The 17,657-nt window shown below is 43.6% G+C and overlaps 1 protein-coding gene across 14 annotated transcripts in view; it reads left to right on the forward strand.

Annotated features, from left to right (window-relative positions):
• The window catches only part of prdm16 (PR domain containing 16), a 155,110-nt gene that overhangs the window by 114,483 nt on the left and 22,970 nt on the right, over positions 1-17,657 (forward strand). For all 14 annotated transcript variants that reach the window (XM_040192759.2, XM_040192761.2, XM_040192763.2 and 11 more), the window contains exon 4: positions 17,323-17,463. In XM_040192759.2, coding sequence (XP_040048693.2) covers positions 17,323-17,463 — 141 coding nt within the window. The remainder of the gene's footprint in view (positions 1-17,322; positions 17,464-17,657) is intronic.

Here is a 17,657-nt window from a genome sequence, read left to right on the forward strand (position 1 = left end):
GGAAGGAAGGATGAATGACCCGGACGAAAGGAGGAGTGTAGGGAGTGAGCTCGAATGAAACTCCAAACCACCTGCACATCTGATAAGGCGGCGCACACTAAGGTGAGCGTAAAAGAGAAGGTTAGCAGGGAAATGTCAATAAGCGCCCAGAGAGAGGAGAGTTGGGAGCTGTGAGGAGAGAAAGTCAGGGAGAGAAACCGGGGAACGGGGAAAAGAGAAAACACTGAATCCATCAAAGAAAGATCATGCAGCACAAAATTTGCGAGGCCAAGGGGAACAAAGAGAAAGGATAAATTAATTATCAATGAAAAGAAGGAGCCGCAGACTTGAATAGGTGATCTTTGACGCAACACAATGCTGCTTTGAAACAGAAGTTCACAATCGTCATAAAACAGCAAAGAGATTTACACCCACCACGCTCGCCTCCTGAAGCCTCCTGACTGAAATGTGTTGTACTTTCTGCTCATCGACTTATCGAGCGGTTATGACAAAGGAAGTGTGGGGGACCTCAGGTAGCTCTGTGTGGAAGCATTGATTTTCACTGTCCACATAAGGCCAGTGATTGATAGGCCAGTGCTGGAGTCATTAGATACATTCTGCACCGGCATCTGAATGCACACACACACACACACACTCAGGAGAGCTTGGAGTGAGAGACAGAGAGGCAGAATGAGGTCATACATGTCGGCAAAGCTTGAAAATGCCACGCTTAAATCCACAAAGTGATTGCTGGCATTCAAATAAACGCGATGGTTAAAGTCTTGTGTTTTTGAGAGTGCTGTGATTAGAACAGGCATCACTTGGAAGTTTGTGATAAATTGAAATAAATCCAAGCAAACCATTCGGCGTGGAGATGTTCTCTGACAACAACCGCTCTCCTCAGTCTGGCCTGACCTCCGTGCCGTGTTGTCATAAGCTCACTATTTATGGGGGTAGCGTGATCCCAAGGCCCGAGGTGGAGGCCTTATTTTACAGATCTTGCCATAAAACGGTCAGCTTGAAAATATGAGAGACTCGGCAGGGGGCTCGACTACCTTTGGGATCCTATTGCAGATTGCCAGCTTTAACTAGGGATGGACCGGATGTGCTCTGTAGCACAAGTCAAGACGCTCCTTGACAGACACTCAAGTCTTTTGGCAGTATGCCGTTGTAGGAAGTTGTAGCCCTTTCTAGACCTTTCTAGACCCTTTCCATAAATCCATGTAAGAATATAAAAATGTCTTTAAAAATAGGCTGAAACAAAATATTTAGTAAAAAATACATTCGGGTTTTATCTACTTTTTGTAATTTAGTTCCCAATGAGCAACCAACTCTGCTTTCTCCTCTTTTCTGTTGACATTTTGTTCTGCTGAATTTGGTAAAAATGTTCTTAGGATCTCGTTGCTTTAGTTGTAAAATGCGGTCACGACTTTCCTGTGGCAGGAAACAAGTCGTGGAGGGGATGCATGCACACCTAAAAGTCACCTGATACGGGATTTGTTTTTATAACAGTATCCTGTTCTTCCCTTTTTGAAATCATAATATAATTTGTTGCTGTGTTGTGGTTTGCTCCTCTTTCAAAATTGGCTCTACAGTGTAGCTACAGAACCACTTTTATACATTTCCAGTAAATTTGTATTCCTATGTGATTCCTCTCGTGCTCGGCTAAACTCATGCGTTGAGTCAGGAAAAGCTTTCATACTCTCCGACGTCTCCATAACTCCCTTTCATCAAAACACATGTCTTGCTCTTACAACACATCTCTGTTAAAGGGAAGTTTATGTTGCAATGAAATTTAAATAATGATCGAGCCAGAGGGCCATCGAGGCCGCTGAGTTGGAAAATGAATAGAGGGATAAGTTAGGATTTAAGATTTTCTCAAGGAGAGTGAGCTGTTTACCACATAAGCTGGAATAAAGCAGAAATAGTGGACATGTTGGTGAGCACTGCAAAATTGGAATATTGGTTTCAATAATAATATAAGATGTGTGATTACATTATAAAGCCCAAAGCTATCTGGATATGTCTTCATGAGTGGACACACAAGCTAGATGTCCATTTGGACTTGCACATTATTTTGTATAATTTTCGTATCTCTCCATTTCTGACTGTAGCGAAGACTCTGAGAACTTTATTTGGAGTAACTTTCCAAAGTGTCTGAACCTAGAGGTTAAAAAGAGTTCCACAGGAAGGCATCAAAACATATTACATCTGACACACTGTGAGTCTGACGCCTTGTTTCGGGAATATGACGTGCAGGCGGAAATAAGTGTGTGTGTGTGTGTGTGTGTGTGTGTGTGTGTGTGTGTGTGTGTCGAGAAACTAAAGTTTAGAAGTTGACAACTCAGTGTTGAGGCAAGGTTACTTCATTCCCCAACAGCTTCACACACTTATGTACACACCCAAAGCTCCAATCCAAATGGTGACTCTTGGCCTTTTCTCCTCGATGAAGCGTCCTACGGATCAGCGAGCCCATCGGCCGACTCTCACCTCGTCTTTGGTCAAACCTCAGCAATTATATTTGACATGTAACGTCAATAATCTCATTTATTTTCTTACTCCCAACCAGCCACACACACACACTCCTACACAAATACTCACCAGGGTCTGCTCGCTCACATTCTCTTATCTGTGTCTGCAGGAAATGCGAGCCACGCGGCATTCAATAAAAACAATTTTTTGCACCATTGATCCCACTTGTTTCTGGCTCCTGTGTTTTCTTCCTCCCGGTCCTCCTCTATGAAAATGCTATTTACGGAGGTTTGTTGGCAAACAATAAAGTAAATGCGAGGAGATCACCGCGTTTTATAAAGAGCAGCAGGGGAAAGAGCGCGACGATTCATGCGCGGATAAATTGAATCGCCGTTGAGAAACGCACCACGGGCCCAACCACTGGTGGTGGGGTCACTGCACAAATGCAGCCTTCCACAAACACACATGGATAGTGCGCTTGTTTGCGTGCTTTGTGCACATCTGATTGTGTCCCTTTTCCATTTGGACACTGTTGGCATTGTGTCCAGCGAGCAGAGAAGCCATCGAGGCCCAGTGGGTGCCACTTTCAGCTCTCTTCACCGCAGTGCCACAGATCGATACAGCTGAAGCAACCCACCTCCGCGCACTCGGCTTCTGTAATCATTCCCCGCAATGTGTTGTGCTTCACTCCCTCCATTGGCCAGGTTGTTGTTTATCCTATTATAGCCCTAATTGCCATGCTTATGGTAACCTTTCTTCTGCTCGCTACCCCCCTGCACTAAACTAATGGGTAATGGCACAGGAGGGCTAATGCAACCAAGCTAATTTGGCTGGGCTCGTATGCCCACATGGACACTTCAGTCCAGCACAATGCCCACGTCCATCATTCTCTCAACGTGGTCGCGCGCTCTTTCTCCGTGGGGCTCTCCTAGCGCCTGCACTCAGTGCGCCGTGTGACTCGGGGAGCAGGTTGCGGCTAATGAGTTACCTCAGAGCTTCCGGTGCTATGGCTTTTTAATTAGTGCCGCGGTGCTAAGTGTCCCGCGTGGAGCCTTCCACCGAGCCCCCTTTGTTGTCATCCATCACCCACTCCTTTTGTTTGCCTTTCATTTACATACGCGCACCAACCCCAAATTAGCGAGCGGCTCGTTGATTGCAAGTGTGTGGAAGTAAGTGGATGGCGGTATGGTGGGGTAGAGGTGCAGTCAACATGTTTACTTCCCACATACCCCCAAGGACCACTGAGCTCCAGCACACAGGGAGCTCATAGTGAATACGCCCATCAGTCTAAAAAGATCTATTGTGCTCTTTGGAGTAATTAGTACAACTAACAAGCTCAAGCCCACATTAATAGAGATGTACTGTACATAAAGACACAAACACACACTGGCCCACAAACATACAAATACATGCAGAAGATGTACATGTTTTAATTCCATTGAGTTCCTTTCTTTACGTGCTTGTAAAGAAACATATTCATGATGAAAGTACTGAAAGATCGCCTGAACAAACACAAAAAAGTTGTTGCAGTGCAGTTGTTTTTTGGCTAACTTCAGAATGACCTTTCTTTCTTCAATTTAAAAGATCTACTATTAGTTTTAAAAAACTAAATTAAACCGGCTATGATTTTATTGAATTATTGACCTTTTGACTGATCCGATCAATAGTTAGTCAATAATAGATATTGATGTCTAAGTGCTGAGGGATGGATGGCAAGTAGCACTTTGAGTGCTCTCAGTGTTATTGATAATATTCAATGATTGATTTAGCCATTTGTTGGGTGATACTGTGTGCCTCTGATTGTACAACATTTCAGGGACTTATTTTCAATTTTTTTTTTAAAGTTCTATGTTTATTTTTAATTATTTAAGTTGAACATGAAAACTTTATAATCGCCCCCCAAAAAATGTTTTTTTACTCAACAGTAACACGTGGAAACCGTTTTTCTTCTAATAAATGGTAAATTCAATGTCAAATTAAACTAATTAGTATGTGAACAAAAGCGAGACGTCAAGATCAAACAATACGTTTCAATGTAATGGAATTTGTTTTTTGTGTTATGTACCTAATAATGATCTGAAGGTTTTTGCAGCTAAACACCAGGGTGGGGGGAGGGGGGCCTGTGAATCATCACACGTCAGCTTCTTGCTATGAACCCTATATTCTACATTTATCTCAAACAAAAGACATTGTACATATCTTTAATCAGCCAACCTCCAAACAGCCCAACGAGTATTGTCAAGAGCGTGACAGTATCACCCTGTTGTGCTCTTTTCCTCTTTAATTTTTATGTTTGACGCCTTGTCCACATGATAGTATCCAACAGCCTCACTGCGTGAGGTATACTGTTGTATTTGTTCCCGATGTTGATTGGCCAATTATGCCTGATTGTGTTCCTTGAGGGAAGCATTATCCAAGTGTTGTTAGTGAATGGCCAAATTATGCCTCAGCTCTTAGTGTGACCATGGGGAGCCCGAGAGCAATCTGAAAAGTTTTTCAAGTTGCAAAGCCACAAGAAAGTTCTTGTGACAGCATTATTAAGGATAACTTAAAAGTCATAGTTATTTGCTGGTGTGACTTTAATGGCAACATGGATGCCATGGGCCGTTTGTCTTTTAATGAGAAGTTCCCAGGTGGGAGTTAAAGTTGTAATTGCACCCTTTCTCTGTCCTTAATGGCCCCTCCGTGCCAGCGCTGCATATGCAACTGTGACGCCACGCTGCAGCGCCGTTCAAACCCTTTTCTCCTGCACAAAAATAAATAATATACGACTTGGTATCATGCACATAAAAAAAATACAGTCCCTGAACATAGTTTCTGTATGCAATTGCAAATATGCATATTTACTGTATGCCCATTCAGAGTGTTGATAAACTGTTTAAGAACCGTGTTCTTATGCCAGCGCCGTATTCGGTGTCATTAGTCATGCGGCAAGCATCAAGCTGCACTGCAGACGAAGTGAATTGAAAGATAACCAGCAGCTACAATCGTGTAGGGTGTGTGTGTGTCTGTGTGTGTGTGTGTGTGTGTGTGCGCGTGTGGTTGATGAGCTGTAAAGAAAAGGATGTAGTCTGACATGCTTGAAGCATTAATAGAGCAATATGTTGTGTCACACCCAGTAATCGTCTTCTGTCTCCTCACTCTGTGTGTATGTTTCTCTGTCTCTGTGTTAATGTGTGTGTGTGTGTGTGTGTGTGTGTGTGTGTGTGTGTGTGTGTGTGTGTGTGTGTGTGTGTGTGTGTGTGTGTGTGTGTGTATGGGTGTGTGTGTGATTGATGACACTACTAATGGTGTGTCTAAACACTGGCAACCCAGTTATCTCTTATCTGACAGGGGGAGAGGGCTTGTGTCAACAGCTGCTCCTCCTCCTCATTTATCTCTCTTTGTCCATACTGCTTATACCTTTGGTCTTTCTCACAAGCGAAAAGCCAACGCAGCTTATTGTCATGTATGATTGCTGATTACTATTTTCTGTTTTGTAATTAATAATTATATCAATATACTGAACATTCAGGGTTTTTTTGTAGTCAGTTTTACATAATTGTAACAAATGCCGTTTGCACTTACCTGAAGTGAAACAATAAATCAATACAATCATTTAATTAACTAATCCCGAACTAATCAAGGAAGGCACTCGAGCCTCCTTGTGCAGCTTCACCATGGGCCCCATCTCCACCACAGGCCTCAATCACCTTAATGTGCCAGTTTAGCCCTCAGCTAACCGAAGGGGGTCCATATCCATCCACCCCTCCATATATCCCCTCATACATTAAAGGGCAGATTGATAGCCATCAGCCAGGCCCCGGCCACTGACACGCTCTTAATATTGTGTCTAACACAGACCAGATGGCTGCAGGGCTCTTCTGCAGCATACACACACACACACACACACACACACACACACACACACACACACACACACACACACACACATACACACACATGATACACTCACTTACTGCTACCCCCGGCCTATTATACCGCTTCCCTCTCTCTCAGGAGAGGGGATGAGCGTCCTTAATTAAAAGTTGTATATATGGGCCTCTTGGTGGAGGTGGTCAAGCGGGATCCATTACCTGCGCATTGGGGCCCTCCAGAGCAAGAGTTAGGGTGAAGGCTTAAGATGAAGAGAAGGGGGGGGGGCGGGGACACAGGGTTGTGGAGAGGCCGCTTATGCAGCATCCTGACTTAAAAAAATTGAGAACAGGAAGGCAAGCAGGTATGAGCACTGGGTGGTGGCTGCAGGAGCCGAAGCCAGTGCCGAGCCTGCCACAGGCCAGGAGGTGTGAGCCACGATCTCAATAGCTGCATTGTGTTCACACTTGTACCAGAGCCAAAACCCCTGTGAAATATCAGAGCCCCAATGAGGGAGAGAAAGAGAGAGAGGGAGAAGTGTGGAAATGAAACAATGGTTTACACAACAGCGAAATAGGTCTTTTCCTCTGCATTTCTCGCCAGCAGGCCCAGCGCTGGAAGACTGTGTTTTTATGTGTCCTCCTGTCCTGGCTAGTCTCAGCCCCTGTAGGGCAGTGGAGGGGAAGGGGGGGGGCGGGCAGGCAGGCCTACATGTGTGCAGACAGACATGGAGGCACACTCGGATAGACAGACCAAAGTTCAGCAGCCACACACAGAGCGCAGATGAGAACACACACATTTAAATGATCCTTTGGTTGAGATGAGAATAGCCAGATATCCCCCTAATCCTGTTGGAGGAGAGTAACACGTCTCATAGCATCACGCATGCCGTTGTGGCTAAAGCTAATCCTTCTGGGCAGAGCACCCCTCCTCACGTCCGCCTCTCGGAGAAGTCCAAGAGCCACTGTCTTTCATTTCTTTTCCCTTACAGAAAACCCAGAAGAGGCATGGAATATTGAAATACATTTAATGGATGGAATCATAGACAAAATCAGTAATCAATAAGACAAAAAATAGAAAGAATAACATTATTCATAAAAGGATTGCGTGGACTTGGGTTTGGTTTTTGTCTTGCTTGAGGTCCTTTTATTAGAGAGTGAGCTTTTTTAGGTTTAAGGCTGGTTAAAGTTCTATAAAGGTTTTTATAGCCCTCATTTTTTTTACTCTCTCACCTTTAAAACGTGTTTATCTAAAAATAGGTTTTACAAAATGTTGTATCACCTCGTTATAATGAGGCGTTTCTGTTGAGCCCTCGCACTGGTCTTGTTTCTTTTTCAAAATGTGTGTCTCTGGAGGTGAATGATTTATTTCGGGCCATCAGACTGGGGAATAAAGGCCAGCCATTCGCTTCAGGTGAGGTGGAGGAGGAGGAGGAGGAGGAGGAGGAGGAGGAGAGACTAGGTGATGAGAGGAGAAAGTGGAGTCTGGTTGTTAGAGTAAACATGGATTCTGCTCACGTGGTTCCAATAAGAACCAGGCCTGCAGGCACGCAGGGGTTCTGCCACATGCTGTACTGGCCAGCTGCTACTTTTTTTTTCCAACACCACTTTACTTCGCAATGCATATTTTTTGGCAATTTGAGCTCTCAAAATTCAAACCTTGTGCAGAATCCCAGGTGGAGTCCCAGTGGGCGACGAGGATGTGAGAATAATTGAGGTAGACAAAAAGACCAAAAGAGGAATCTGCGAGTGTCAATCATATCTTGCAGGTTGTCTCCAGTTTAAATGGCAGTTGAGAAGACTACTGTTCACTTCATACTGTCCCAGCTGTCTGCTGTGCTGCCAACGCACCGACCTCATGACACACAAGTACGCTGTACAACCCAGAGACCAAAGGACATTCCACTTGCAGACATCCTCTGTTTCCTCTTAACCTCCTTCTCTGAGATTTAAGGAATGAGGTAGTTCACCAGATGAATAAGGCCAATGTTGATTTGACACTGAGCAGGAATTGACATGTAATGAGAAACTCTCTTTCTGTTCATGTTGAAAATCCCAGTCTGGTTTAGATCACATAAATATGATCGGAAATGAACAGTTTTTCACTGCGTTTGTTCTTCTCGCATTATCTGCTGCACTCGTCCTTCATCATTCTCTATTGTATTACAAAAGCAAATAATGTTGTTGAAGGAAGTATTCCTTTATTTGGGTGTTAATAAATAATTGGTGATGTTACGTGCTCTATAAATTTGAACCAAGCACCACTTCCCTATTTGTGTTTGCACAGTTCCTGGAATTGTCCCTTTTTGTTTTTCACTTCCGATGTCAGTCGATAGAGTGGAGGTCAAGTTTTGTCAGTGTTGAATACAAGCTTCCTCTCCTCATTAATTGAAAATTTTCTTGGCATGGGTGCATTGGACTTGATTGATTTAGCTGCTCTGTCAAGCACGGGAAGTTTCATTTTATATACCTATTTTACTGTATACTTTTTAAGAACGTGGAAAACAGAAGGCGATTGGAGCTGATATGCATTTCATTTTAAGTCCGTTTTTTGATGAAAAAGTACACTGCAACACTGCAACAGGATAAAACACAAAATGTGTGCACTACATTTGTACAAAACCATTCATGCACACATACACACACGTACACATCTTTTCTCTAGAAATAACTTCAAACCAAACCAGTGCCTCCAACACGGAGCTCAGAGGTTCCACTGGGATTGTTCCTTTGTTTTGCAATGAAGGACTCATAAACATTTGGAAAAGTAATTGTCATAAACTCATGGAAACCCAACAGTGGCTGTTCTCAAATGTAGCAATTCAGTGAACACATTCTTGTTTGTAGATGTGTGTGTGTGTGTGTGTGTGTGTGTGTGTGTGTGTGTGTGCGCACTGGAGACCAGCTCAGCAACACCATCAAACTTCTTAGCCAATAAACAACCACTTTGCTCACTGCGCGTTCCTTTCAGCCAATAAACACGTACTTTACTAACTCTGCCTCCGTCTCGGTTTATATTCAACTATTTTACTCATTTTGCCTGTTTACAATTATTTTGTGATAAATTTGTGATAAATGTTCTTGGTGGATCGTATGATTTCTTTGACGAAGGCCGGTTCCCACGTTCTCACCGGTTCAATGTGTGCGCTCCTGTTTGTCACACACATAAGTCTAGCTTTCAGCCTTCAGACTGCACAGACAGCAGCATGTGACCCTGATGTACCGTTCATATATTTCCCCATTTGCACTGCACCTGCTTCACTATAATGAGCCCGTATATCTGCTCACTAATTGCCCTTAATACATAGCATAAAGCTCGGCCCGTAAAAGGCTGTCCAACAGTGGGATGGTAACCTCAGTGCACTCACTCACACTAACCCATCACATTTACATTAAGAACACACATGTACATAGGCAAATGCACACAACATATAAGATGACATACACACATACGGACCCAGTTACACACACTCGTCCAGTCTTTTAACAAGCGGCTGTAAATAACACAAAACCGCTTCATTAACGAGGTCCAGTCGGAAACCCGCTGCCTCTCTTCTTTTAAGGATTGCCCACTTTCTGTTTAGAGTTTCACTAACTTGGCAATCCAGCACATGGCCACCTGCTCACGCATGCATACCTGCAGGGGTGTGAAGATGGACACGGTGGCGGGATGCTCAAAAGAACATAGTGTAAGTGTATTTTCTCTGGAAGTTAAAAGACATATCTTTTATCTAGAGAAACCATATCATGGAACACACAACCTCGTGGAACGTACTTGGGTGTGGATGGAGAATGTCATTGTGTACGTTTACAAACTGGGGTTGATCTGACAAATAAGAATACAGCACTAAGGCCTAACAAGGCAAGGTCTTTGCCTTATGCAATTAGATGGTCATTAGTAATCTGTGTCTGTGCTATTATGAACTCCAAATCCTGATCATTATGATAAATCCCGTTGTCTCGTTAGCCCACCTGCCTGAGAACTGTTGAGAAAAGTCATCTGGGTGGAACTCGGACAAAATGAGATCTGACTTCCCAGTGATTTTGTGAGTGTGGGAGATGTCCACTGGAACGTTTCACATGCTGGGTTTGAATGTGGCTCATGCACACTCACCACAAATGATCATTCTGTGACGGCGACTGCAGAGACGCTGATTTAAGAGAAGCAAGTTGGGTCATTAGTGAGCCGGGCCACATTCTGACACTCACAATGCATGTAGACAGACTCACACACACACACACACTCTACAACCCAGATGGTTTTTACAAGGCCCCAGGCCCTCCCCGGCCTGCCTGCCTGGTTTTTAATTATGTCGATGGCTGCTCGGCCCAGATAAAATGGGTCACATTTAACACGCTTTCACTCACCTTCACACACACCACACATCCACTCACACACAGCCAACGCACACTCTATCACCTTGCACACACATTACACCGCAAACATACACGTGTTACTCTAGTCACTTGTGCCGTTGACAAAAACAGACAAATATGTTCTAAATAATACCGCATGTGTTTATCTATCTACATTTTGGATGTGGATCTTTATACTTATTTAATTTTGTGTTTGTCTTAATAAGAATGTGTGTGTGTGTGTGTGTGTGTGTGTGTGTGTGTGTGTGTGTGTGTGTGTGTGTATTTTTGAATTTACAGCCTATTTCCTCTTTAGTTGTCATTAGATTGCCAGACATGGCTACACAGGTGTACTATTACCACCCTCAGTAATTGGCCTTACACGCACACACACACGCACGCACGCACGCACGCACGCACGCACGCACGCACGCACGCACGCACGCACGCACGCACACACACACACACACACACACACACACACACACACACACACACACACACACACACACACACACACACACACACACACACACACACACACACACACGTACGTACACTTTATTTTTAAAGGTCCAATCTATACTCACAGTATGGCTCCTCTTGATGAAACACTTTGCTACTGATTGTCTTCATTTGGACTATTTTTGCTAGAAATACTTTATTTCAGTTAAAGGATTCTTCAACGATTCCAGTTGTTTGATTTAAATGATTAAAGCTGCGTCTTAAAAAAAAACACATTTTTAGCACAACGGCTAAGAATATGTCATTGCATAAATATCTTCTCATGTTATCTAACAGTATCAATAGAATTTGAAAAGGCTACAGCTTTGACTTTAGAATCTATTTATTGTGTTAGTGATTATGCAAGTTGTACCTTTAGAGGCGACAGTGTAGCGTCCAATCTGCCCTCAGTCCAACAAGAGAGGACAAAGACCAACAACCGCCCCCCCGTCAATCCCATTTTATATTCAGGGTGCGTGTATGATTTGATTGTTGGAATTTATTTTTATTTTGCCGTTCTGGCCACCAGGAGAATGCTTGGTTCAGAGGAGGAGGAGGAGGAGTTTGCGGAGCTGAAGCAGGTCATAATCAGCCTGTGCAAACTCCACCGCTGGGAGTAACAGCAGTGCAACACAACTGCGTAACCACAGCAACAGAAAGTTTTGCTGATCCGGCGGTGAGTTAGGCCAGATGGATCAGACCCCAGGCTTTCTGCTTTGTGCTGGCTGAATTTCAGTTGGAATATAGTTTTGCTTTTAGTATTATTTTAACAAGCTGTCAGTTTCACCATTGTTTGAAAATATTTTACTATTTACTTAGTATTTGGCTTTTTAATTGATTTAATTGAAGACTAGGTGTAGAGAGCCAGCAGTAAAGGTGAAATGGTGTTAGGAGAACATGGTGACGTAATAAACGTTGAGCCTCTTAAGGTGTTTGAATAATATGTCCTTATTATTTAGCTGGACAAACCACACTTCTACATTAGCACACTAAATAGTGTGCAGGTGGTTTGGTTATTTCTTACATGTACATGCATGAAAAGTCGGATTTGAGGATGGAGAGGAAAAAGGACAATTTACATTAACGAGATTTTGCTGGATTCACAAATGTTAAATTGACATGATCCAAAAGAAGTTGGCAACAAACTTTATCTACGAAATAAGAATCGATTTTGTAGACGTCTGATTATAAGCACAAATTAAGGATAGAGTTACACATAAATCAGTTGTAGGTGAACTTTCTCCATCTTACTCTTCACAACTCCGCTCCATCATCACCCAAGTTAATAGAATATGACTAATCTCTTCTCTCTACTTCTTTCCATCTTTTATTCTCCGTCTTCTTCCTTCCTGGTCAAAGGGAAGGTTTACTGACAGGACTGCGTTGTGTGCCTGTCCACCTCTCACCTCCACACACACGCACAGTAACACACAAATGTGGACAGACACACAGTCATTTAGACTGTTGAGTGATGTGGCCGGGTAGGGTCATCTCTGCAGGCCCCCATCCATCACACACAGTCGAGGAACACATACACATACATGTGAATGTGCACAAACACATGGCAGCCTGTGAGGACCTGTGATCCCTCAGCCGCTTTATTAGTCCGCCCGTGTGTGACAGTGTGTGTGTGCGTATTAAGGGACCTCCCAACTGGAAACAGAACCTTTTCCAGAAAGGATACACACTCTCACACACACTTCTTTATGTCTTGTTAGTCTTCCTGCACCTTAATTTGCAACACGTCCGACAAGCAGCTCTGCAGTCCACTTCACAGCCACTCAATCTGTCACTGTCACAGCTGCGTTTCCATGACCGGCCCTCTCGCCAGAGTGAAACCATGCGCGTGCATATAAGTCACTCTTAAATTAGCACGTTTATATTGTGTTATATTTATCTGCATATAGCATATGGATTAATTCCAATGTATGTGCCTCTACCTGAAGACACGTTACTCCAGGACGCCCCCTAGCTGCTTCACGGGGAGATGCACACTGCCCTCCTCCTCTGTCTCTCCATTTTCACCTAGATATATGTAAAACCACAGCCTTAATGAAAGGTAATCTGTCCCCTGTTCTTTGCTCTTTCTCCTTGAAATAACCTCCTTTTATGGATTTGCCACTTCCGCGTAGTGAAACGGGGGAAAGTCAGCCTTCTATTTGCATTTTCCCTGCGCTGCTATTCTGATTTCCAAAAACCTTCAATGCAAAGGGCATGCTGGTTACTGTTGTTGCTCATGCTGACACCTTCTGATGTCTTCTGAAAAAAGCATAGCAATACCACTGATCCCTACTGATCACTGATTTATCAATGCATTGAATAATATAATACAAAAATAACACTTATATATACATATAGATGTAGATATTCTTGAAACCCAGGGCAGTGCAGCAAAGCACTAAGATCACACTTCAGACACACAATAACATATAAGTGCTTCTATCTCTGTCTCACATCAAAATCACAATCACCGCTGCGCTTTGAGCTGCCTTTTCTTTTTTTCTGCCCTCCGTCAAACAAAAAATAATATGTGACTTGTCACCAACGTCTATCTGTACAAGCAACTTTCCTCTATTAATTCAGCCCTGAACGCCACACAGATCCATCAGGTGTAACTGGTGATGGAGAGGGCATGCCGAGACATCCATTAAAGGTTCCTAGCTGTCAAAGGTTCCCCTTTGTGTTGTGAGGAGCGATATAAGTGTTGTGCTCTTATCAGAGCTTCCTGTGGAGTTTGCTCTGCATCCTCTCCACTCAGAGCTGCTTCTCTTTCACTGAAGGCTCATTGTGTTGTGCTGGTATGTCTGTGTGTGCGTGTGTACGTCTGTGTGTGAGCGTGTGTGAGTGAGGGACTATGTATACATGTAAGTGTTTGTGTTTGAGTGTGTGCTGATTTTTCTATCCTGTTTCATTTAAAAAATAATAGGCTAAAGTGTGTTTTGGGGGTATAAATCAGCGATATAGAAGTGAATAAAAGTGTGAACAAATAACAAGCGTTTTCTTCTCCACTTGCCTTAAAAGGATGATTCTCTTAAATTATTACCACTTTAATTTTGCTTGCATGAGTTTTCCCATCATTTGTATCGGTTACAACATTGCACTGCGTCTGGTGAGGTAAAACCAAACGGTAGCTCACCTAAAAAGATGAGAATAATCTCTCAGTACTCAAAGAAACTGCAGCAAGTTCACAAGGTCAAAATGGAACCAGTGAATGTGATGCATGCTTACAATCAGCAGTTTAGGTAATACGTTTACAATTGGACTTCATTTCCTTTCCAAATAAGTTTGGCTAACTTTGGGGTTTGATTGAAGTCACAATTCTACAATTCTGCCATATTTCTAAATTGCATTTAACGTTATAAACATTAACTGTCAAAGCATTATATATATTATATACATTATTTATATATACATTTTTTAAACAATAAAATCCCCGTTGCTCATATCTTTAGAGTCACTGCTTCAGGCCTCTGATCTGAAAGATGAGATCAAATGTAAGGGGAACTTGACTTGCCAGGTCAGCTTTGTTTTCTTGCTCGTGGAGCTGACGGTTTCCACACGGGTGACGTAGGGAGGGAGGGGGTTTAAAAGAAAGGTAAATAAACAAACAATCAGCCGTGGGCTTGTCCTTCTCTGTTGCACCTCATTTGAAGCCTTATAAATCAGGCTTCCACCCAGAGACAAGGTGTTAGCAGGCCTCCCAGACAACACGCACACACAAACACACACACATGTTCGCATACAAAACACACAGCATGCAGGTCTGCAGCTCATTAAGCCTCTGATCAGACCCATGAGTGTGTGTGTGTGTATAGAAGGAGGGGGTAACCAAAATGCACATGTATGAATGCTACCATGCCCAATACAGAGGCATGGTAGCATTCATACATGTGTGGGTCAGTCTGAGTGTCGCACTTCCCCACCTCCCTTCGAACACCTATTCACCCTAAAAAAAGAAAATATTCCCACCTTGACGCCACCTGGATTTGGGTTTTTCTCCATGTGTCCATAAAACATGTACGATTCCTGTCGCAGCTTCCCGCCAGTAACATGACAAGTGCACTCTGACTCCTCCGCCTGCAGAAAACATGTTGGGTGGAGTAGTAGGTGTTGGGAGGGGGGACGCCTGGTTAGTTTTCAGTGACTGTTTTCACACATGAAATAAAGACCTGGACTCGATCAAGCGGGTTGTTTAAATTGTAGCTGTGAAAGTGAAGACTGGGGAATGCGTACAATTCCGTTTTTTTTATTTTATAAGCTCTTCCAGTTCACATTATCTTATTGTTTGCTGCTGAATATCTCAGTGGGATTTTTTCAAAATATCAGAAACTGATATGTACAAACTTCTTCAAATCTGAAAACCTCAGTTACTTTATTTCAGGCTTGTGGAACAAGGTCCTGACAGGCATTGTTATTCTACAACAGGCACATTTAAACTCGCACCTTGTCTCAAAGCTAGAAACATTTCTGTTACCTCAAGATGTTAACTCAACTAAGCGCACGTGCGTTGCCCTGAAACAGTTGCCGTGTTTGTACCAACCGGCACACGGCAGTTCTTCCACACCTCCAACCAGACCCCTTACATATTTACTCACCAAACATGGCACCTGCACCCCCAACCACAAAAATACACCTTCTGCAAGCGCTCACCCAAACAACAAGAACATGACCATTCACACTTTACGAGCTGGGGGGGGAAAAAAAGAAGAAAAAAAACACGAACATGCCTTCTATAAAAGCAGCCAGTTAGAGAGGTTCACGAACTTTGTACATCTAAAAACGTCAGATGGTTTGTTGGTTCTTTTCCATCACACCTCAATTTCCTACAGCAGACATTTCACTGTGATTAGGAGCGCAGAGAGTCAAGCTGGAGGTCAGCTCTGAGCTCAGGCCCGGCTGATTGGGAGTTGTAATTGGAGGAGTTGTTCTGTCTCAAGCTAGTTTTCCCCGGAGGATTCACACAGGCTCAGTATCACATGCGGTGCTGCTGCAAAATCGGACCCCCCTCCCTCCCTTCCCAGCCTGGTGGAGAGCGTTTCAGCCGAGCTGCCCCCAGATTCACTCAAGTCCATCACACCCACATACCAATACACACAGAAATGCACTCAAAAGAGCGGCCTTTAAAAGGTATGCAGGCTCCTGATATCTGTTCCTTTGGCAAATTTACGGATTTATGTTCATTGTCTCATTGTAATCGTTCATCATTCACAATTGTGGGAAGAATGAGGTCCTACGTGTGAAGCATTGTTACTCCTTCCTGGTTTTCCCCTCACTTTGTGCTCAACAACAAACGCCTCTTCTCATCTCCTCCTCTTCCTGTTCCTCCTCCACCTCGACCACCATCCTCCATCATTCTCTGTTAAAGCGGGTAATACGAAACCCGCTCCCGGAGTCTCAGGGGGGCCTGGGGGTTACAAAGGGTGATCAATATGTGCCAGAGAAAGTCTTTAGACAAGTGAAAGAAGCCACAGTTTGTCCCCTCCCTCCTCCTTTCTCATCCTTTCGCTCTTTCCTCTTCCATTTGTTGGGATTGACAGGGTTAGGCGGTTCCAACACCAACTGACATGTTGCCTCTGCGTCTTAAAGTTGACTGGCGGACTCAACTCCTGGCACAGCTTTGGTCAGACACAGCGCATTTCGCAGGTTAAAAACCCAAGGCGCACCTCGTTGCCTTTGTTTTGTTGCAGAAATGGCCTTTTTTTTTTTTTTTTTGCAGTTTGCTAATTATTTTTGCATGAATTGTTGCTAGGCAGACCACAGACTTAGACAGGCTGACGTTTCTTAATGCAAACCATACACTGCATGCAACCTAATGGTAAATACTAGAGTTTAAGTTGAACTTAACCAAAATCCTAAGTACTGCACTAACTTGCTTTCTGTTCGAAGGGCCGTGCGCGTAGAGCGTAAAACAGTTAAGGCGCTCGGCAACGCAACATCAGCGTGCAAAATGCTTCACTCTCATTGAAAACAATTCCAAAAAAAGCTGCCACAGAGTGCTAAAATGTGCTCTGCCTTATATTCTCATCAATTGCATCTTAAAACTGCCAATAACCACCTCCAAAAAAATGGTTCATCAAAACATTTACTAGATTCCATTGTTGACAATAGCCTGTTGTTTTATCTCTGTAATAATATCGGACCTGTTGCTCTCCAACAGGTGGTGGATGACATGGGCAACATCAAGTTTGCGTTTGACACGGGCCCGGACGCCCCCAGCAGCAGCTGGCTCAAATACGTCCGCTCCGCCCCGTCATTCGAGGAGCAGAACCTCGCCGCCTGTCATCTCACCGGAGACCAGGTGAGTGACATGACAGACGTGCCCTGGCTGGATTATTGCTCTAAACGAGCACTATGTTGTCAACAAAACAAAAAAGGCAAAAGGAACATAGGTCATTTGTTACCGCCTGCTGAGATTGACCACTGTGTAAATCTGTCTGAATATATGTGTGCATGCTCGTGCTTGTTTGATCATATCATGGTAGCAAGCTGGTA

This window comes from Gasterosteus aculeatus, chromosome 2, assembly GCF_964276395.1.
Source record: "Gasterosteus aculeatus chromosome 2, fGasAcu3.hap1.1, whole genome shotgun sequence".
Classification (NCBI taxonomy): domain Eukaryota; kingdom Metazoa; phylum Chordata; class Actinopteri; order Perciformes; family Gasterosteidae; genus Gasterosteus; species Gasterosteus aculeatus.